Source organism: Poecilia reticulata, chromosome 7 (assembly GCF_904066995.2).
Source record: "Poecilia reticulata chromosome 7, P_reticulata-male-v2, whole genome shotgun sequence".
NCBI classification, from domain to species: Eukaryota; Metazoa; Chordata; class Actinopteri; order Cyprinodontiformes; family Poeciliidae; genus Poecilia; species Poecilia reticulata.
In genome coordinates, this window is record NC_088836.1 from 14216379 (window position 1) to 14238929 (window position 22551).

The following is a 22551-nucleotide window of genomic DNA, read 5'->3' on the forward strand; positions in this document are numbered from 1 at the left end:
ATTATTATTATTTTATTATTATTTTTATTTGCCTAATATCAGATAGATTTCAATACAATAAAAAATAGGGAAGCCCATTGTTTGTTTTGGCAGATAGTGTAAAGGTTGCACCACATCCAGGTCGGAATAATTCCCCTCCCACAACCGAAAATGCTTTTAACATCCTTTCAGTCACTCAGCTCCGCTTCGTGCCCACTTCTATCCAATTCATCCAGCGGCTCAATGTTAGGGAGCGCTTCCATTCCCTGAGCACAGGAGGATTATGGGTACTGCAGTTCTGCGTCACACCGGCGTCACGTTTTTTTAATCCAGCATGGCAGCGAAACAGAAAAGGTTTGTTAGAGGTTTATTTATTGTGACTCGTAAATTAAACTGTTCATCTTTCGGCTCCGGTTGTACTTTAAAGGTTAAACAGTTTTACATCACTGGGAAGTTTATTAGAACGAGTTTAATGCAGTTTGATTCTATTTTAGCCATCCACGCTGTTAGCTTAGGACGGGCATGCTAGCACACTATATCTGATGTACTTTACGACAGTTTTAGCACATACTTTGGGCTAATTATCAAATAGACATTCAAACTTCCTAACATATTTCTTGTTGCTTTACACTGCACGTCTTGTTCACGCACGTGTGAGAGTTTCTGACTTTAGTTTAATAACTTTAATCTACTACAGGAAATTAGAAGACCTCAGTGTGGACGAATTCCTGGTCTCAGGATTCGATTCTCCAGACGAAGATGAATTTGAAGAAGAGACTCCAAAACAGAAGAAAAAGAAGAAAGCAGAGCCTCCGATGTGAGTATTGTTCTAAACACAAATATTAGTCTGTTTTATTGTATCCATGTGACAGTCCACATGGATACAATGTATCCATGTGCACTGTTGTGTAGAAAGAAAAGTAATAATGGTTTTAAAATGATTACAAATGAATTCTGCAAACGTCTTATAACTACATTTGCAGACTTCATTTACGACCCGCTTTACTCTGATATTACTACATAAAATCCAACCCTGGTGTCTTCAGGAGTTAAGTAATTGATAAACAGAATAAGAATATATTCATAGGACAACTTTTAGCCATTTTCAAACAAAAGCTGTAGAAGTTACATTAGCAGCTGGCTGCAATCATAGACAACACAGAAGATGCTTTGGTCAGATGACACCACAATAATGTATTATGACAAAATGTAAAAAGGTCCAAGGGATATCAATACTTTCTCAAGGTGCTGCACATCATTGATATGAACAAACCTCTCCAATGTAGCTCTGTTTCTGTATCATGTAGAAATGAAAAGAAGGGTAAAGCTTCTGAGCATAAGGAGCAGCTGTCTCGGTTAAAGAACAAAGACCCGGAGTTCTACAAGTTTCTGGAGGAAAACGACCAATCACTGCTCAATTTTGATGACACGGACAGCTCCGAAGAGGAGGAGGATGGAAATAAGTGCCACAAACTACCGGCTGAACTGGAGGTAAGCCGGCCTGTGGTTTGTACGTATTTGTAAGAATCATGTGAAATGTAAGATGCTGAGACTTTCATGTTTTCCATGTAGGAAGCTATCTCTGAGGAGGATGACGAGGAAGAAGACACAGCTTCGAAGAAGACCAAAAAGGCAGCGGAGTCCATCAAAGTCACAGACAAAATGATTGAAGAGTGGAGAGCTGCTTTGAGGAAAGATCCCAGTCCTCGCCTCTTCAGAGAGGTCACACAGGCCTTTAAGGCTGCCGTTGCCACGACGAAGGGGGAAGGAGTCGGTCAGTGTCGCTACAAGGTGGCTGACAGTTCAGGTAGGTTGTCGCCTAACAAATGCAGCCTGTGCTTGTAACAACAGAGGGATTTTATCTCCACATATTAAACCATGTTGGTTTCTGTTCACAGCATTCCTGTTCTGCATAATTTGTTGTGGCTTCTTATATTATCATATTAGAAAATTACGAACAGTAACATTTTAAAAGATGGCTGTTTTTCTAGAGAGTGGTGACAACTTGCACCACTGGGATTCCATGCAGCTCTGAGGCAAAAAAGTATCGCTCACGCCGACTTTCTTGGTATGATCAAACTCGTTAAAGGTGATGTTCAGAATCCAACAGGAGTGACTTTATCTTTGCTTACACTTTACAAATTCAAGAAAAGAACGGACCATAGCCTGATCACATGTTATAACACCATCTTTAGGAATAATACTGACAAACTACCCTCGTGCGTGCAGGTGTTAATGGATGCAGTTTCCTTTAGCATAACAAACACATGAATAAGGAACATACAGCGTTGTGATTTGACTTGCAGTTGGACAGTTGTGAGTTTGATTCCAGTTTTCCCCTGTCACATGTTGATCCCAAGTTGCCTACTGATCTGCGACTCGGCATCTGAATGTGTGCAGGTTAGCAAGTGGAATTGGGTGAATGTGGCTCTCGTGTGAAGGGCTTTGAGTGGTTGGGATGTCTAGGAAAGTGCTATGAAATTAGACAACTTACATTTTGTTTTGCTGACATAAAATAATGCTAAGTTTGACACGCTTCAGTCCATGCAAATATCTGACATTTCCTTCTTTCATCCCTGCAGTGTTCAATGCGTTGATCCTGCTCTGCATCAGAGAGATTCACCTGGCGCTGCAGAAGCTGCTCAACGTCAAGCCCAACAAAGATCAGAACAAGTATAAAGTTACCCAAACATCTGCAGATCTCTCTTCTTATTGTTTAGCTTTACAAAGGCTGCTTCGATTCCTGGATTGATTCCTGTTTTGTTTTCAGATTGGTGCTTCCTTCATCTAGTCCAAGATGGCAGAGGAATCTGAATGACATCAAGATGTATCTGGGTGGAGTAGTTCAGGTTTGGCTGATGTGATTGAATTAAGAGTAAAACAGAGAATACGTTTCACATCATCCCGCTAATCGTTGGTTTTCTTTCCCACTCTTCCGTCTGCAGCTATTATCCTGCCTGACAGAAACCACCGTCATCACTGCTGTCCTGAAGCACGTCAACCAGCTCGTACCGTATTACCTGTGTCTGCCCAAACAGTGTCGGCATCTGTTGAAGGTTGAGCTTTGACTCGGATTCGTTGCAGTAAAGAGTGCATGGTCAGTTTTTAACCCGTTGCGTTTGGTCAACAGCAACTTCTAAAGCAGTGGAGCACAGGGGAGGAAACGGGTCGGGTTCTTTCCTTTCTGGCCCTCAACAAGATCTGCAGACACAAACAGGAGGCGTATCTTAATATAATTTTAAAGGTAACCACAGAAGTTGGCTCAAACTTTGTTATACCAATAAATCCACATTTCCCATCTTGCCAGGATTGAGTTTCAGGTCGTTTTCTGCAGAAACGTCTTCTCATGTTAGTTTTCTTCCTCTTTGCAGCAAATGTACATTTCCTATGTGCAAAACTGCAAGTTCACATCTCCCAATGCGCTCCCCATGATTAACTTCATGCAAAGAACTTTGACAGAGATGTACGCCTTGGACACTCACGCCTCCTATCAGCAGGCCTTCATCTACATCCGACAGCTGGCCATTCACCTCAGGAACGCCATGACCACGAAGAAGAAGGTTGGTTGGTTCAAGCCCCACTTTCTCAAAGAAATAAAGTTTTATTTGAAACATTTGTGAAAGACGTCACACTACGATTAACCGTTCCTGATCATTTTCAGTTTATGTTTTTGTAATTGTTGCTATCTTAGAGGTGCAGCTTTATCTGTTTGCTTGTTTCTACAAATATTATAAGATACAGTATATTTCTAACCGTATTTTGCTAAATATATTGTAAAAGACATGTGTGGCTGTTTATATTTTCCTACCAGACCAGGTTTTGTTGATAAAATATCGTTTTAAAACATTTAAGTGATATTAAAACAGGTTTTATCTGAAATCTTATGTGACAAGGAAGCAAAAAGGAGTTGATCAGGAGAAAAATACAATGAATAAAGCTCAAAACTGTTTTCATCATCTTTTATTACTAATTAGAGTTGTGAACACTAAATATGTTCCTTTGCGCTTCCCCTACCATCATCCAGTTGCCCTGTTTATCTTCATATTTTAAGATAGTTGACTGAATGAACAACCTACAGGCCTGTATACAAAATAGTTTTCTTTTAAATATCTTGTTAGACCTTTTGATCTTCTAAACGTAATTCTCCAGCACTCAGTGATGCCTTCCACAGCGAAGATTGTTGTCAGTGTAGTCTTTAAGTATTGCATTCACTGATTGGGGAATTATCTGATTTTTAGTTTCTGACAGGCAAGTAAAAACCAAACAAACAGCATTACAGCCAGCCCTTTTCTTAGTGCATCTCTAAGAATAAATTTATCCAACAGCAAATACAGTAACAACAAAAGAGCACAAATCTTTTCTGTGAACTGGTGTGGCATTGGTTGTATTTATTCATTTATATATATTCTTTAGGAGACCTATCAGGCGGTGTATAACTGGCAGTTTATTCACTGTCTGTATCTGTGGTGTCGGGTCCTCAGCACCTTGTATCCCAGTGACGTTCTCCAGCCGCTCATCTACCCTCTCTGCCAAGTCATACTTGGCACCATCAAGTGAGTATTCAGCTTTGAGTACGTGTTGGGTCGTCCAAGAAATTATAATCAAAGGAATCACTGTACTTGTAATGTTTACTATACAGAGAATTGTTAACTGCTCTATCCTTATGTCACTTTGTATGAATAATTTTACTTTCAGAATATTGTAATTGTTCTGAGTAATGGTCCGTTTTTAACCTGTTGTCATAGGACAACATTTTGAAAAAATATTTTACGAAGCTAGCCTACAAAATGTTAATTCTTTAATCATCTCTCATAATATCAATATTTTATAAGTTTACCATTAATATTCTGAAGAGCTTCAGAATACTCTGTGAAGACATTTGATCATTTTAGAGATAAAATTTGTGAAAAATGGTAAATTTTTCAAAACTAAGTGAGAACTTAGTATACACACAAAGCACTTTGACACATTCTGAGTTAGTGGTTCCGCACAGGTTTTGCCACATAAAATTTTTGATAAGACAATATAATACATAGTTTTTACAAAGAACAACCCTGTAAGAACACGGGCAACTAAAATAAACCATACTTGGTTAGTAGGGTTTATTAGAGTTTGTTTTCTTGTAACTTAAAACATTTCAAAAGATTTTGATTCAGTGTGAATTAAAGCATGCCTCACTGGTTATCTAAGTCTGGAAAACACTGGAATAAAGTGGTTGCTGTTATGAAAACTATGCCTAATAAAAACACCAAGCATTGTTGTTTTTTTAAAGTTATATATCCTTTAGTTAAATATCCTTTAATTAAAAGCAAGTTTTTCCAGAATTACAAACTAAAACAATTTTACAACATCCCTCATCTGAAGTTTCACTTTTCAACACCAGGTGGCGTTTGCCAGCAAGTCATTTCCATTTTTCATGGTTAAAGTTCGTCATTAGAATGTATTGCCTCAGGCGGCGTCCTTTCTGCTTATTTCCTGTAGTGGTCTCTAGCAGAAGGCAATAAAAATATTTGTGTGGACTCTGTGCATGTTGCACAGCATCAATACACAGACAAAAGACATAAAAAAATCAGAAGTGAGAGGACTTCAATTCAATAAAATACATTGCTTGCATGCATTGCTGGATATAGTTATTTCTTTTTTTATTGTGTTGTAAACATTTAAGTAAACTAACTAGACCAGCTAACTTTGTAGTCCTTACTTAAACTTGGATCTGATTTAAAAACCTTGAGATTCACGTTTGTTCTACTTAATTTTAGTTTTTCTGATGGAGAGTAAATTCAGTGACAAATAGTAAATCAAAATTTTAGACTTCCAAAAAGGAGAATAAAGAAGAAATCAGATTTAGAATGCAAAATGCCCAGAGCCATTAACTCATGGATGTATGTAAATATTTTAACTTTTAAACTTTTCTGATTTAAGAAAAATATCGGCACTAGCAAACTAGTAACATCAAAGTTTTGACTTCCCCAGGGGGCCTCAGATCCTTTGAAATTGGATAAAAATGGATATGAGGCAGATTGAAGTTGTTTGTTTTATGTTTGAGCTCTCCGAATTCAGGGACTACAACCCAAATGTCTAAATCAGTTATTGATTATTTAAGTATTCTGGTGAATCCATCCTGTTGTTGCACATTTTTCCAACAGCAGGTGGCGACACTGACCGCTTTTTCTGCTTTCAGACTGGTGCCGACGTCCAGATATTACCCTCTGAGGATGCACTGCTGCAGAGCACTTACCTTGCTTTCTAGCAGCACCAACACTTTTGTGCCTGTTCTGCCTTTTCTTCTCGAGGTAAGCCCCCCAAACCCAGGAGTCACCACCCAAACCTCAGAGTGAAAGTCTGTTTCCAGCACAGTGAAATCAGGTTTTCACCATCAGAACCCAGTGCGAGCACCTCAGAGGGTGCAAATGATCTTGAACCAACAATAGTGTGTCGCTTGTCTCTGTCTCAAGTGGAAACAGTGAAAAAGTAGATGTGATGAAATGTTCCGTCGGTGGTTGGCTGTGGAAAAAACATCAGTGACATGTGAAGTGCATCTTGGTCTCAACGGCTACAACCGAAGGAGCTCAGGAGGAAACATGTCGAGGAGCAGCGCTGCGCTCGAGGCACCTTTTGTTATCAGACCAATCGGGGGTCACCAACCAACCGCTTTTTTTCTCTGGGTCAGGTGTTAATCACGTGCTCACATGCGCTGGTTCGCCTTGCGTCTGAAAGTTTGCAAAGTGTTTGCACACACAGTGAGTCTTTGTTGCGGTTTTTCTGGATGGGAGCAGCACGCTGGCGACAACAACAGGCTCGGCCCACCAGGGAGTGGTCACTGCTGGCTCTACGTATGCGTGTTTGTGTGCATCCAGCAGTTTGACCGAAGCGACAGAGGCACGGTTGTGGTTCACACTCTGGTCCTAACGCGCTGTGCAGACCACATCCTCTTTGCCTATGGTCCAATTCCCCCCTCCAACGCACTCTCAAAGGCCCCTCCTAACCCCCCGCAGCAAGCTGTGTTTATTTGTGACGCACACTACTTCCTGTGTTTTTTTTGTTTTTTTTTTGCTTTTTGTTTTTTTCTTTTTCCTCCCTCACTGTTCCCTTCTTGTTAAAGGCAGGCTGAGGTGTGCTGCTGCAGTTTTAATTAGAGCAGCACAAGAAACCCCCCCCCCCCACTTTTCCTCCCGTGCCCCTGTGCCTGTGTGTGTTCTCGTATCTCCGAGGGGGGTGTATGATTTGGAGCTTCCTGCTTCTGTAGATGTGTGTGTGTGTAGAATCGCACCAGGGTTGGCCCATGCCTTCCCACTTCCCCCTGGCTCCCCCGCAGACCGCCACCACATCCTATGTTTGTACAGACTGCACCGGCCAGGAGCGTTGCACTGCTGCGCACGCAGAGAGTATTAACGACCACACACACACACATACGTTCTCTTACTGGGAGTCAGAAATAGCTTGTTTCTCAAAAAACAGAAATTCACTTGCACACTGTGGGCAGATGTGGAAGCTAAAGCTCGTAGACGAATAGCCCACACGTTAGCTTCAATGTACTTTCGCAAACTAAGAAAAAAAGCGTCGCCTCTGCAGCACCGGCGCTTTTGAGTAACCCATGTCGCCTGGTTATTGTTATAGCAGTCCACACACAGCTAATGAAATGCGTTTGGTGTGTGTCACACACTGATGGACTCAAAAAGTTTATAGATTATACTTTCCGTCTTTTCTTTTCATACCAATACAGCAATATTCGAAACTCACCAATCAGCCTTTTCCAAGTTGACACTGATTTCTAGTTTTCTTTGATGTGTTTGAGCTACGAATAATAAATAATAGTCTTCATGTTTTTTGAAGACTAGAACACATCAAGGAGAAATCTGTGTTGCAGGTTCTTAGACTAGCATTGTAGGTTTAAATCCAACAGAAAAGTGAATGAATTACAAGATTATCCCTATTCATGCATTAAGGCATAAATGGGGATAATTTACGCCTTGAAGAATTAAAATTCTTCGGGAGAATTTTAATTGCGATATTATCACTGAAAGTATATCGATTATAATTAACCATTTATTTTTTTAAGAGAAAACTAGATAAATAATATAGATATGTAAATAACCTAATGATGTTTGAATTTGCATAGTTGCACATAATCGTTTTAAGACGTCGGCATGCGATCACTAGGGTCTGATGTGACACTGCAACCCAAACACACAATTCACTCTGCATTCAGACTCTTGTAGTTGTTTGAGAACAGAGCGTACTACTCGGTATAAAGTGAAAAATATACTTGAACTTCATTTTAAGCCTCCTCATCTTGGGAAACATCCGTACTTTACAGTTGCATTGCCGTTTAGACACATGGACTTTCTTAAAGCGTGGTTGGTGACTGAATAGAGTTTTATCAGTTTTCTGTTTGACACGTTAAAACTACCTATTGGAAAGTTTGTCATTTAGTAATTAAATAATTGACACATCTATTGTTTTGTCCCTGCATTACATTATAGTAAAGTAGATTATCAGTGTAATGCTGACAGATTTAAGGCAGTTGTAAACCATTGGATGAAATTTGCGTGAACTTACTCTGGAATTCTTGATTGGATAATGTTATGAGTTAGAACGTGTCTCTAATCTTCTCATTCATAGTCTGAATCAACTATTTAAAACATAAAATGAACTTGTGAAGCAAAATTGTCGTTTGCTCTTGGTGCTGGCATCATTCTTCTCTCTGCAGATGTGTTTTGTAATCATGCCTCCTGTATTTAGATCATCCAGCAAGTTGATTTCAACAAGAAACCGGGTCGAATGAGCAAGAAACCGATCAACTTTGCAGTGATCCTCAAGCTGAACAAAGTCAACCTAATGGAGAAGGCCTACAAGGTAAGAGGAGAGAGGGCGTTTATTTCTGGTCGCTTCTGAGAAGAAACAGCTGATCAGAGGAGTAGTTCACACAGCCCGGGGTGTGTTCAGGAGGGGATTGAGGGCAGCGCTGACAGCCCCTCGTCAGGGCTCTAAAACCGTCCTCGGGTTGCCAAGCTGAGCGCGGCAGCAAAGAGGATTGCGGCACGGCTCTCTGAGATTATCCCCCGCGCTCTCCGCTCGCAAGGACTGTTTGTACTGCTGTCACCTTAGCTGCCGCCACATAAACTCGCAACAAACCGAAATGATCTGCCTAAAACTTTAGAACGCATTAGATCACGCAGGCTGGAAGGCATTTCTTTTATTGTATTTCCAAGACAAGACTAATAATGATTTATTTGTATTACACATTGTATGCGGATCTTCTAAAATCTTTGGGTTTTGAGGAAATGATAATAAACACAAATGTATAAAATGAGTAACCTAAATAATCTCGCATATTAATGTTTTTGTTAATCTTTTCAGCCTTATGCTGTGATTAAGTAATACTAATTTACAGCATTGGATAGTTGCTGCTTTTGAAAGTGAGTGTCCTTGTTTTAATTCAGGTTGTTTCCTGTTCTTCTGTATTTTTTGTATGAGGTTTGTAGAAAAATCTGTGGCTTTCCTTTTTAATAGCAAAAGCAGAAGTCTCTAGCATGTGAAACTAGAAGACATGACTGCTGATTCCTAATGAAAAATCCATGTAAAGAAAATTGATTTATGTTTAGGTGTTATCGTTTGATAATTTTGTAGCTTTTTGCTCTCAATAGCAATCAATGAATTTATTACTATAATGTCTCAATCTATGGCTTCAAACAAATTAAATGTCTGGGCAGCAGTCACATTAGATTGTCTGGTTAAAAAATCTTAGTATTACCAGCTTAATGTCATGTCATACTAAAACAAATTACTTTTATATGTAGGTCATAATAAGTAGAACATTTACTGTTGTTCTTAAATATTGTAAGCAGATGAAGGAGCTGAGCTGACAAAGAAACATTTGTTCAGAAGTTAAAAGTAGCAGAAATGTTAGATTAGTCAGTGTATGGTTAAAGCACATTGATTGGCAGAGTCTAAAAATGTTGCAGAAAACTGCTGAAGAATAATCACACATATTCACTATCACTATGGTTTTACTAGCATACACACTAATGCTAATCATCTATACACCAGTATGCCAATAATGGCATATTATGAACTGCTAGATGTGATTTGTTTTGTAAAAGGCTTGAAATTAAATGAAAAAACCGATTGACTGCAACCTTTGTTCATTTGCATTAAGAGAAGCTGCTAGGTAAATTATGAAAAACCCTTGCAAAGCCATTGAGACTTTGAATTTTACGCACAAATAAAATATCTTTTCCTCTGTAATTTCAGGATGGGCTGATTGACCAGCTGTACGACTTGATGCTTGAATACTTTCACACTCAGGCCTACTCTATTGGCTTCCCTGAGCTCGCCCTGCCCACCATTGTTCAGGTAATCAAGATCTGAAACCCATTTACCGATATTTATCTGCACAGTTATACCTCGCTAATCCACAGGGCAACAATTAAACACATTCAGTTTAGCATAGAAGCAGTGATGCAGAACGCAACAGCGGTTTATGTTCTGTATGTAAGATTCACGAAGGCTAAATCTGCTTCCCTCAGGGGAAACAATGACAAACTTTCTGCCTGAATGCAGCTCATCAGTAGACAGGATCATCTCTTCTGCTGGTTCCATGTTTTTTTTTTCCTCCCTCATGCATCTCGTCCATGTCCCTGCAGCTGAAAGCTTTCCTGAAGGAATGCAAAGTGGCCAATTACTCCAAGCCGATGCGGCAGCTGTTGGAGAAGATACAGGAAAACAGCAGCTATATCACAGGACGGAGACAGAAGGCCGCCTTCGGAGTGGCTGATTCTGCCGCCGTGGTGAGTACAGCAGGAGGTGTAGGAGGAAGAGGATTTAGTTTCTTAAAATTGTATTTTGGACCGGAGTAGTTAAAGTTTTGTGGAGCTTAAAATTTTAAACTAAGGTAGACAAGCTACAGGTACACAATTAAGATAGAAAATGCTAAAACATTTTTGTGCAACATGTTTTAGAAAGTTGATATTAAAACTGTCTTATCAATTTTCATATTCATGTAGAAAATAAAATGTTATCTGAGGTTGCATCACATTCAGAAGAATATCTACCATTGATTCAATGACATATTTTGTTTGATGTCTCAGTCACCCTCTGCTTTTGTTGTGAGGCATTTTAGGAAAGAAATTTGACCAGTTCAGTCCCAATAATTTATAAATATCACGTTCAATTGAGCATAATGTGCTTTGAATATATTTTTGGATGTGTGAAGTCAGCATCGTCTTTCAAACCAAAAAATCAGGCTCAAGTAGGAAAAATTTATTTTCATGAAAATACCAGCAAGTCATGTTGTTTCCTCTAAAGGTCACAAACAACTGTGGCTTTTAGGATTCTGATTCGTTGTCCAAAGTCAATTGTGGCTCCAAACTCTTACAAAAACCACATATGGTAGGAGCACGTAGGATGAACGCAAAATAAAAAATCAGCTGAAGAGTAGCCCACATAGTAGCAGAAATGTAAGAAGTTTTTGATAAAGCAAAGTAGCAGAAACAAAAACTGAGTTAGAAAAATGCTAAAGCATCCACAGACAGACCATCTGAATGTGATCTTTTAAATTATTTTAGTGCCAAACAAGCATTACTAGTTTTGCTGTTGTGTCAATAGCAGTCCTTATTCTTAGCAAACAGCCTATCACTAGCTAACATGCTAATGTTAGCTAATGGTCAACTGCTTCTTCAAATCTAAATAATTTTAACAAATCACATTCAGATGACTAACATTAGCTTCTAATATGCCACTCTACTAGTATGGTTTTATTTTTTTACTGTCTCCTGACTTTTACGTCTTTCATATTGTGAACTTTTGTGCATCAAGTTGTTGTATTTTGTGAAATAAGTCGGGATGGAGATGCATTAATAGGATCTTTCAGTAGCTGCACTAAACTGTAAACACATTTGTTTAGTTGTGGTTAAGATTAAGAGGCTTGTTTTAGTGTATACATAAAACTTAGTTTGTAAACAATTTTCTTTTCAAGTTTGCACTTAATTTTCATAAGACCGTTTTCTTTGTTTGTTTATGATATACATTTAAATATCAGTCATTTTAAGGGAAGGTTAAAAAAGATATCGCTGAGAATTTATCATGTGAGCAAACAAATTGTTTTCCATTCTCTCTTACTAATCAGTTTTTAATAATAATTCAATCAATATTAATCAGAATAAATGTTTCCAGGAGCAGGCAGCCCTTGCAGTAGGTTAGTTTGGTGTCTGTTAATCTGTTTAAAGATTATGCCTCTTAATAATAAAAATTTAGCAACATGGTTTGTTTTCTGTTGATGAAAATTTCAATTTTTTTAAATCAGGTCAGTCGGTGGCGGATCTTCCTAGATTATTGTTTCCCTCGTTGTTGTTTTTCTGGATCAAAATTTTTGTGTTTTTTGTGGGTCAAAAAGTATTTTTAGAACAGCTCGTTTTTCCTTCTATGACTCTCTAGGTGGTGGAGACGTTTCATGATCACAGATATTTCTGCTCTGAGACGTCCCGCCAAGCAGCTCACTGCTCACTAAACTCCACCTGATTGATTACACACGTCCAGTTGAGCAGCACACAGACGCTGCCTGGACGCCCTGCATTGTTGCATTGAAATGCGACTGTAAGGTCCTACAGGCCGCCCCTTTAATGTGTGAACTGAGCACAGACACGCCTCCTTGTTATTTTCTGTGTTTGCTCAACCAAAGTCAATAATAAAAAGAAATCAATAAGATTGACGCAACTTATTTGCCGTCCGATTGATTAGCCCGCCTCCATTTTACAGTTTTCCTCATTGTTTTTATCTGAAATCATCAGTAACAACCAGCCAGCTTCCAAAACGTGAGCCGTTAAATTAGGAGGAAGCAGCTGAGGGTCCCTCCTCTGGCTTAACTAAATACAGTGTATCTGTGAGGCTGCACAGTGTTTATATGAGGAATTATTGTAAGAAATATTTAATGTTGTAAACGTTGACCTCTGAAATGGATGCTAACTTCAAATACTACTACTCCTACTTCACTTTAAAACAATAGCTGTGACAAAGTGCAGTACAGAGCTGACCTCAGCTGGAGAGTTCAGATAAGTAAAATGGGTCAAGTTCATGTAAACTTTTAAAAACAAATAAAAGAATCTTAAAATAATCTCTAAATGCACAGGCAGTCAGTGGTACAAGTTTTATTTTTCTCAAATTAACTTGTACCCCAGGAACCTCAGGGTGTGCACTTTTTTCACACTTGACCTTCTTTGAGGCTTTTAATTGTTATAGATTGCTAGAAAGCTGTTGTGATGTCCTGTCATTGGTGTCATTCTTACAGTCGTGTCTGTAGTGTGAGGAACGTCTGAGCCAAAGTGACTGATGTGTAAATGACTGAATGCCATTTGTTTCGGGCAGACGAAGCCTCAGTTCTTCATGTCTTGTAAAACTCAGATGGGTACATATGCAGAGTGATGCTAGTCACTTTTACAGCTCAAGTTTTTATTAATCTGGATTTGAAATGAGTTTTGCGATTTTTGGTTTGATCTTCTGATAAAAATCATGCTTTGTAATTTCATCATATTCTGCTGCGGCGCGCCTCAGTAGATCATCTCTCATCAGCCGCTCGCCACCTCGGTTTAACCATTTGTCACATTTAACGGACTTTGAACTAACTACTGATTTATGACACATGTTATTTTTGAGGTTCAAACGGCGCTCAGACTGACGCACATCAGAGCCTTACATTACTGTGTGTTGAAATGCTGCTGCAGATCTAATGGTCTGATCAGTGTCCCTCATTATCTCCGTACCATGTTTGTTGTGTTAAAGCTCTGAGCTGTTGGCCGTATACGACCTGCATCGGTAGCTCTGTGGTTTTACTTTAATGGAGGTGTTCATATTTCAGCAGATTTCCACACACAATTTTTTATTAATTTTTTTATAAAAACACAATCGGCAGGTGAAAGGCTTTAATTTGCAACAAAATCTAGTAGTAGTAGTTACTGATAAAACTAAAGTCCTCTAAAATGATGCATTTAAATCCGTTTTGTATAACTAGAATATAACAATTGTCTAAACCGGTTTGGACAGATGGTTAAGTGAGATTTTTCCTCTGGGTGGTGCTGTAGTTTAGGAAGGAGGTGCAGGAGCAGCGCGGCTGCTAATGGAGGAAAGTTTTGCTTTTTAAACTGAGAAATCATCCTGCGGTTATTTCAAAACTCTTAAAGGCTTTTAAGGTAGCAGCACGGCTGCATTAATGAGCATCAGTTGGTTTGTGTGCATTTTATGGCTTTATAATACAAATCAATTCATACACAAATGTTTTTATGTGACTTGGCTTCGAGTTGATGCCACATTGATATTTAGGAGAATTGCAACAAAGAGAGGATGTTCCTTGCTGATGGCTTTGTGGGGAAGCGTGCGTGCGTGCGTGCGTGCGCGTGTGTACGTGCACCAGGACGGCTCCGTGCCAGCGCCTGTCGCCTCGGATCTCAGCTCAGCGGAGGCTGTCGCGATGGCGTGGACTCCCCGGCATTATGGCAGCAGTGGAAGTGTCACTACAGGCGGAGGAGAGGGGACAGCCCTGCTGCCGCCGCCGTGGAAAAGGCCACAGCCCCCCTCTGGGCGCCAGGCCCCCTGCTTACCAACATGTCACCCAAACTGAGAGCGAGCCTAATTAATTATGCCCTGCTTCCATCCAGGGTTCTCTCTGGACTTTGTGAAAATAGTTTAGTTTGTGTATGAAAACCCAGTGCAGGTCAGTGTCTCTCATGTTTAATAGCCATAGATTGTGGTAAATGTGTTACGGCTGAACCAAACTGCAGTCTGCTCGCTCTATTGGGTTTGTCGGTCGGATAATGTGATTGGTTCTAATCAATATCATCCACGCAGACCTTTAAGAGATGGAGAAGATCTCTCCTTTCATCCCCCTGCAGTCGGTCTTCTGTTTCTGCTGGGGTGTGAAGATGCTTTTAAAACTCAGACCGTGCCTCGCAAATGTATTCACACCACTTGCCACCATTAACACAAAGTACACTGTAATTGTTGAGAGGAAAGTGAATGAAAAATGTTTTTCCAAGTTTTATACAAATATAAACAACTGGATGCATTTTTATTTTTTACTCGCTTTACCCCATATGGGTTGGGATTTACCGTATCTTTATCATTTATTGTGATAAGTTTCTTATTTTGTCACAAAAAATTCCAATTAATGATTTTTAGTAGCAGTATTTGTGGGGCTACGATTGCTGTCATGCTGTTACATCCATACAGTTACCTAAAAAATAAGTAATAAATAGTTCTTATCACTTTTCCCATTGTTTCAATAGTACCACAAAATACTGCGATAAAAGTCCATATTGCTCACCTTTACTCTGATACGACTAAATGAGATCCTGTATTCAACTGTCTTTAAAAGTCTCATTAGTAAGTAGGATGGATTTAGGGAGGAGCGATGTGACAGTGCTGTGAAATGACAGTTTTGCACAAACCATGAACTAAGAAGCAACTCGTGTTTTGAAAATAGAAATGTCTCCGATCTCAGCTGAGAATAAAATTGGCTACTTTTCGATAATCTGATGTATTTATATGATGATGTTCATTAATGTTTTGTCCCATTATCCAAAACATGGCTGAACTGAATAACAGGTTTTAAGATTTTCAGGGTTTTTTTTTATAAAATAAGTATGTTTTCATGTTTTCTTAACAAAATGACACTACTAGTACCAGTAATATTTTTTTTAGATCTATTGTTATTGTCCTCGGATTTAAAACTGTGCTGATTGGGTAGATTATGTTTAAAAAAAACAATCTATGAAAAAGTTTTTCTCAAATATTTTAGAACCTGAAAGCAGAAATAAAATAGTTATTTAAAAATAAATTTCTCCACAGTAAATATACATGGAAAATGATAAGATATCATTTTTCCTGTGTCATTTGCTGCTCTAAATAAGATTTATTCGACCGGACTGAGGGGGAAAATATATTATGGGATGTTAAAGGCTTCAAATCCATGATCTAGAAGAACATGCAGAAGAAACTAGAAGCAATCTACTCTGGCCTCCATGTAAAATATCAGATGTGGTGGAAAAATAACAATTCTTATTTTGACAGCATAGTATGTGCAGGATGCTAGAGCAACAAATCTTGGCAGAAAAAAAAATACAAAAAATTAGCTGTAACTTAAGAGAAAAGTAGTTCTACAAAGAATCAAACTCAAGCGGGAACAAATGCAAAAAAGTTCAAGGCGATCTATTTTTAAGAGGATTTCAGGGCTTAAGTGAACCTGCTGACAGCTTTAGAAAGTTTCTGCGAGGCTGTGCGTAGTTTTTCCTCCGTTGGTGCCCGTCCACGCCTCAATATGTCCGCCGTGTGTGTGCTCTGTGTCAGGCGGCCTGGGAGAAGCAGACCCAGCAGGAGGGGCCTCCCCTCACCAGATACTACAGCCAGTGGAAGAAGCTGAGGGAGAAGGAGATCCAGCTGGAGATCTCTGGCAAAGAGAGGGTAATTATCCTGTTAAAAGCCCCGCCCACATCAGCCTCAGTCATCATGAATGGCTTCTGGCTCGTCTCTGCTACCAACCTCACTGTTACCCACAACAATTGCTCTTGTGCATTAATCATAAACCAGTCACGCTGAATGGCGGAGCCTCTTTACTGGAAGCAATATCATCGTTAACACTGCCGTCTTTTATGTGTTGTCTTGTAAAAGATGGAGGATCTAGACCTGCCGGAGATCAAACGCAGGAAGATCCAAGAGAGGAAGGCGGAGGACAAGGAGGAATTCAAGGGTCTGTTCCAGTCCGACAGCGACTCGGACGACAGCGACACAGGACTGAAAATCAAAAGTAAGAAAAGTCCCACTTTGAAAACACCATGCAGTCCGAGTCTTACGACGTCTTGCTCTGACTGGGGTGGAGTACCGATCTCGGCCTCTAGGGGGCAGTGTTTTGTCACACCAGGACTGGGAAGCAAAGTTAAAAGGTTGTTGACGGCTGCCTCTGATTGCTCTGCCTTGAGATTGGGTTCCATGGTCCGGATCACGTGTGTCGCCGTTTACTAAGCACGTCCTCCCAGGCTGTTCCTGTGGAAATTAAAACCCCTGCTTTATCAGACGCTTTGGTTCGCTGCCCCTCCACCAGGAGCCGGCTCATCCTTTTAACTCCCCGTACGATCTGAGCACACGGGGTCGTCGGCGGGTCACATGCAGCTGGAGCCTCTCTCCCACAGCCTAGCATAGCGCTCGGACGCGCTCCAAGCAGAAAAATCCCTCTGGAGGAAAGGAGGAGGCTGTGGCAGGGTTTAATTTTCCTTTTTTTTTTCCTTTTTTTTTCCTTTTTTTCTGAAATGCATCTGGACTTCATTGTAGGGAGAGCCCCCACAAACGGATGGGCCGCTGCTGGCGAGCTCACACACACACGCACACGCATGAGCTGAAATTCCCCCCAAACAGGAAGTACAGGCTTGCATCCCAGCAGGGAGGGGGCTCTAATTCAAAGCAGCCTGCTGGAACAGCCAGAGGTGGCGGCTCCCTCTGAACGCATGGTCGCCACTCCGTCGACCAGGCCGGGTCTGGCGAGAAGCGGTGGGGCGGGGGGAGGGAGAGGAGCGAGGACTGATGATTCAGTGGCGGTTATAAGTCATCCAGGTCATCTGGGGGCAAAGCTCTGAGGCAACGCTGCGGAAATCTGCGTGCGGCGTGTGAGCCTCAAAGAGTGAGCGCACGTTTGTTGTCTCTAATTCAGACGGGAGCAGAGCGCTACCTGATGCTTCAGTAGACGTTGTTTATCTCTCTACGTGTGTGTGAGTGTGTGCGTGTGTGTGTGTGTGTGTGTGGAGCTCCACGCAGAGGAAGCAGCGCTGCTTCTCTCTCCATCACGCCGTCAGCCTCTCATCACGTCTCCAACTTCAAAGCCCGTGGACCCCGCTCTGTCCCTTTGGCAAGACAACCCACACACACACACACACACACACCTACACACACAATCTCCTCTGAGGACAAGTTCAGAAGAACTCCAAACTTCACACACACACACACACACACACTGCCGTCCTGATTGTAGCTCTGGAACCTGTCTGCTATCTTCATTTGCTATATTTAGGCCGTGAGCAGGAGATGTCTGAAATTGCCGGTAGTAAACTGTCATGGGTGTTTGTGCAGCAGCGGCAGCGGCGCCTGTAATCGACTCTCAGCTCCATCTCAGGAGGAAATAGACACTTCCAGCTGCCTCTGATACCTGGCCCACATATCCGCGTCTCCAAAGTCCTCAGACGTCAGCGGTGCAAGCTTTAGGAGCATCTGAGGGAAGAAACGCGAGACAAAAATCAGCGCACTTTGATGTTTTTTTTTTCCCTCTGCCTCTTATTTCCTCGTAGGTAAAAAGAGCAACCAAGAATCGGACGAAGATGAGGACCTGTCAGACGGGAGCAACGAGGAAGGGTCGGAGGAGGAAGACTCAGGTCAGTTATAGTATAATTGTTGAAAAACTAAAGGTTCTATTTGGTAATTTTAGTAATTTTTTTAAGCTTTTAAGTATAAATGTGTAAAATAACAGTTTTTGTTCGTTTTAGGCAAATGTGCACAGTTACTGGTCCTTCGACTGACTGTACTATTTCCTACTACTTCCCATTTAACCCATCAAGACGACGCTTTATCCACAACTGAGACTTTTCTCTGTTGATTTGGCCAATTTAGCATCAATATTTCACTGGAAAACTCCATGATGACTCTACCAGATCTTTATTTAGGTTCTTCTGGTATTTAAAAACCTCACTGAGATCTCTAAAGATGATTCCCGGGCATTTGGAGGAGAAACAGGCCCACAGCATCACTGATCCTCCACCATGCCTAACAGTGGGCATGAGGGTCTTTACATGGAGTGTTTTTTGGTTTCTAATTCTCAGTACACTTGAACAAATTGCACACAATCAGATTTGTGACAGTAGAACAGAAACAGTTCCGACATCGTCCACCTACAAAACAAGATTTGTTAGCAAATTACTCTTTTCCCAATTGAACTAATGTATGGAAATTAAATTAAAGGTCACTCTCTAGGTTTGGGATTATGCTGCAATGAAACATGAGTTTATTTTTCAATTCTTCTTCACAAGGAGGGTTTGATCTTTAGAAATAAACTAAACACAAATTAAGATAAATTTACTTAAGTACACATTAATACAAATGTAATAATTCAGCAAGAATTCAAGATGTTTAATCATTTAATTCATTCTCTGGAACTTGCATCTTAAATACTGATTAGGATACAGGCCTTGTGAGGCAGCCCTTACAGTTTAAGAAAATGTGTCTTTTAAATGTATCAAATACAGAAATTATATGAAATAAGAAGTAAATCTGAGCTTCATTTTCAGCATTAAAACTGAATAAGATTTTAAGGAAAAAGTCAAGTAGAATAAATCTATTTCTCTGCTTTGTATTGCTATTAAAGCTATTTAAGAAGCTTCCAACACTTCATCTTTACAAGTTAAAGAGCTGCTGTTAACCTCATTTACACTCTAACCAATTAGAACTGGAATTCTAGGAAAATGCTAACTTGCTAAAGTAATAGATTAAAGGGAATGAGCGTGTGGCTAATTGGTGTGTCAATACTAGCAGGCTATTTAGCAAAGCATTTGTGAGCCACTGCAGCCATAGCTTTGATATACATTAGTGGGAGAAAGTCTCAGAAATGAAATGACGCAGCAGTGTCTCACAGTTTCATTTACTGCTGTTATGAACATAATAGTTTCTGTGAGCTAGTTGCCAGTTTTTGTTTGTTGTCCAACAAGATCTGCAGATGCAATTTTATTTTCTTTTTTCGCAAAGTGAAATCTCCCTCCTAAAGATCTGATTAGCTGCCGCCAAAATGTCAGTCAGGTGAAGTAAGGGTTAAATGCTGTTTTCCAGCATTGATGTGGAGAGTAGGGTTTTGAAACATGCTTTTATTTTGAAGTAAGACTGGAAGCAGTTGTTTCATTACCCGATTAGGGATGACAGTCGACTAATAAAGATCCTCATCACAGCTTTTTCTACAACTAGGATCACCTTAGATTGTGACAAATCTGTGCTGCATTATTCTAAACCACATATGTCAAAGTCAAGGCCCGCGGGCCACATCCGGCCCGCAAATCAATTATCTATGGCCCCCTGAATGATATTTAATTACTATGAGAACCGGCCCGCAAGCCAGAGCCGCCCGCTCGTGTTTTGCCCGCAAACACTACATTTCCCATAATGCAACGGTAGCCCGCGAAGTGACTACAGCGCGCCCAAACGGCTTCATTATTCATCAGCTCAGAGCCTCACCCCGAACATTGATGAACTTGTACAAAAGATGAGACACCTCCAAGTATCAGGCTCAGCCTCAGACAAGTGAGCATCACAGAGCAGTAACGTATTTTCAGTTTATAAGTTTCAGTTACATTTTTACATTTGTTTCTACAAGACGTGATTTTTCTTTGAATGAAGTTTTGTTTTGTCTGTGTGCCATATATTTTTGTATTTTATTTTATTTTATTGTATTTATTTTTCAGTTGAATGGTTTCAGGTAAAATTGCAGATAAGAGCCATGAGAAAGAATACAACTGATTTGATTTATTTTTTTACTTTACTATTTGAAAGCAGTGATCGGTAGGATCATAGAGCAGCACACTAATGCATTTTCAGTTTATAATGCATGTACTTTGATTTATGCATTTATCTTGATATTAAGAAACATATTTTGTTTTTAAAAACAATTAAATTTGTTGCTGTTTGCCTCTTGAAAAATGTTTTCCCTTGAAGTTACGGACAGAGCCATAACAAAATATTGCTTTATTCATTTAATCGTTAAATAATATACACTCTGTTAGGTCTTGGTTCAATAGGCTATGTGCAATCATTTCAATATGTTTTAATAAACATTAAACCAGTCCGGCCCTCGGCTTGTAGCAAATTTGTTTTTTGGCCCTCTGTGTATTTGACTTTGACATCCCTGTTCTAAACGGATCAGTTTGTGATCCCTGAATCCTTTTAATTAGGAAAACTAGGAATCTTAGTTTGTTAAAAACATTACTAGAATGTTGTTGTATTCTCATGGATATTGTTGCATTTAATCAAAAATAATTCTATGTGTAATTTAAGATTTTATTCATGCCATTATGCATTAAACATAAGCGTGAAGGACAGATTTATTCAGTTTTCATCTGTTTACTTGCATGTTTTCTGATAAAAGTTGAGAAAACGCTAATTGTGGTTTACAAATGAGGATGATGTTTGAGGGGAACAACGCGGTTCAAATCAACCTGAACATACGTGGAAATATAAATGTTTTCTTTTATTAAATATAGTTGTTAATCATCATTTTTGGACAGTGAGTTTTGAATTTCACTCACCACCGCCTGAAGATAATTACTGTTAAATCTATTGAAACAACTTAAACCCGTCTGACAACATGAAGCTCATCAAAAAGTGGCGCCTCATGCTCTGATGTATAGAAAATTCACAAAAAGGTCACAAACAAAGTAACTGTTTGAAGGGGTTAGAAGGTTGTTTTTAAGGTTTTGGGACTCTGGGAAACCACAGTAAAAGCCACTAACCACAAATAATGAAACAATGAGCCTCTGATGAGTGTCGCTCTACCAAAATTACTCTTAAGAGTCCCTTAGTTGCTCATTGGGGAGGTTACAAAAGAACCAAAAACATCAAAACTCTGCTAAGACAATGTGGTTATTAGAGGAACCTGGAGGCTGATTGGTTAGTTTGTTTCCTGAATATTCATTACTGAGGTTATCTCCATCTGATCTTCAGATTAGTTTCATCCAGTGGGTCAAAACCAGAAGAAAATGTGCAAAATTATCATCAGAGTAGTGAAGAACATGAATTTGGGAAAAGAGAAAACATCATTTAGTCTTATTTTTGTTAAAGTCAGATTAATGAAATAAAAATACAGAATAATAAAAAGAAATGACAGTATTAACTTGTATAGATTAAGTCAGAGATGAGAAATGGTCAGGCAACCCTTACATTAAAATAATAAAATACAGTTTATAAAGGGAGTTAAAATGTTTAATGCAATACTGAACAATAAAAAGTCGCACCATGTAGCTCCTGTCTTCTGTTATTGATGGTTTTATGTATCAGGGCTGAGATTTTAAAGGACATGTCTCAATTTATATTCCAGCCAATGACGACGATGAGGAGGATGAAGAAGCCTCCACGGCTCCCCAGCCGCTCTCCTCTGCTGCTCTGATTAAACTGGCGGAGGGAGAGGAAGACGTGGTCGAAGACCTGCAGCTGTCTGACGAAGACTGAGCCTCCGAGTTCGTTGACTTTCAGGCTCACTGCGTGTTTTTGGACTTTCCACTTTTACATTTTGTATCGCTCCATGTGTACAGAACAAATAAGATCATAATGCAAGTTTATTGACCCAGAAAATGTTCAGGAACCCCCAGATTGTGGTGCCTTGTGTCCTTTTGTTTTTAATTATTATTATTAAAAGATTGAATCGGTTGTGGTGTGTGATGGATGGAAGTAAATCCTCTGCACATGTGCTCACCTGCAGTTCCCCTCAGGCTTTGAGAGAGGGAGCTATTTTGTGGCAGCTTTGAGCCGGGCCAGAGGAAGGGCGTGGAGAGGCGGGCGTCGGGCCCC

General features: G+C 39.9%; 1 protein-coding gene across 1 annotated transcript; it reads left to right on the forward strand.

Moving 5' to 3' along the window:
- Positions 1-33: 33 nt before the first annotated feature.
- Positions 34-22410, forward strand: noc2l (NOC2-like nucleolar associated transcriptional repressor). Its single transcript, XM_008413339.3, has 18 exons — positions 34-333; positions 677-796; positions 1287-1470; positions 1552-1786; positions 2562-2652; positions 2750-2828; positions 2925-3035; positions 3110-3223; positions 3351-3539; positions 4393-4532; positions 6161-6272; positions 8722-8835; positions 10234-10335; positions 10626-10769; positions 16315-16428; positions 16636-16771; positions 18300-18383; positions 22082-22410. Exons 1-18 carry the CDS (start codon positions 314-316, stop codon positions 22210-22212), a joined length of 2220 nt encoding a protein of 739 aa, XP_008411561.1. The 5' UTR covers positions 34-313; the 3' UTR covers positions 22213-22410.
- The last annotated feature ends 141 nt before the right edge of the window (positions 22411-22551 follow it).

Excerpts from the sequence above, each read along its gene's own strand:
- noc2l (XM_008413339.3), top strand. The coding sequence starts at position 314 with ATGGCAGCGAAACAGAAAAG. Across the intron at positions 6,273-8,721 it reads TTCTGCCTTTTCTTCTCGAG|ATCATCCAGCAAGTTGATTT; the intron begins GTAAGCCCCCCA and ends TCCTGTATTTAG. Across the intron at positions 10,770-16,314 it reads TGGCTGATTCTGCCGCCGTG|GCGGCCTGGGAGAAGCAGAC; the intron begins GTGAGTACAGCA and ends GCTCTGTGTCAG.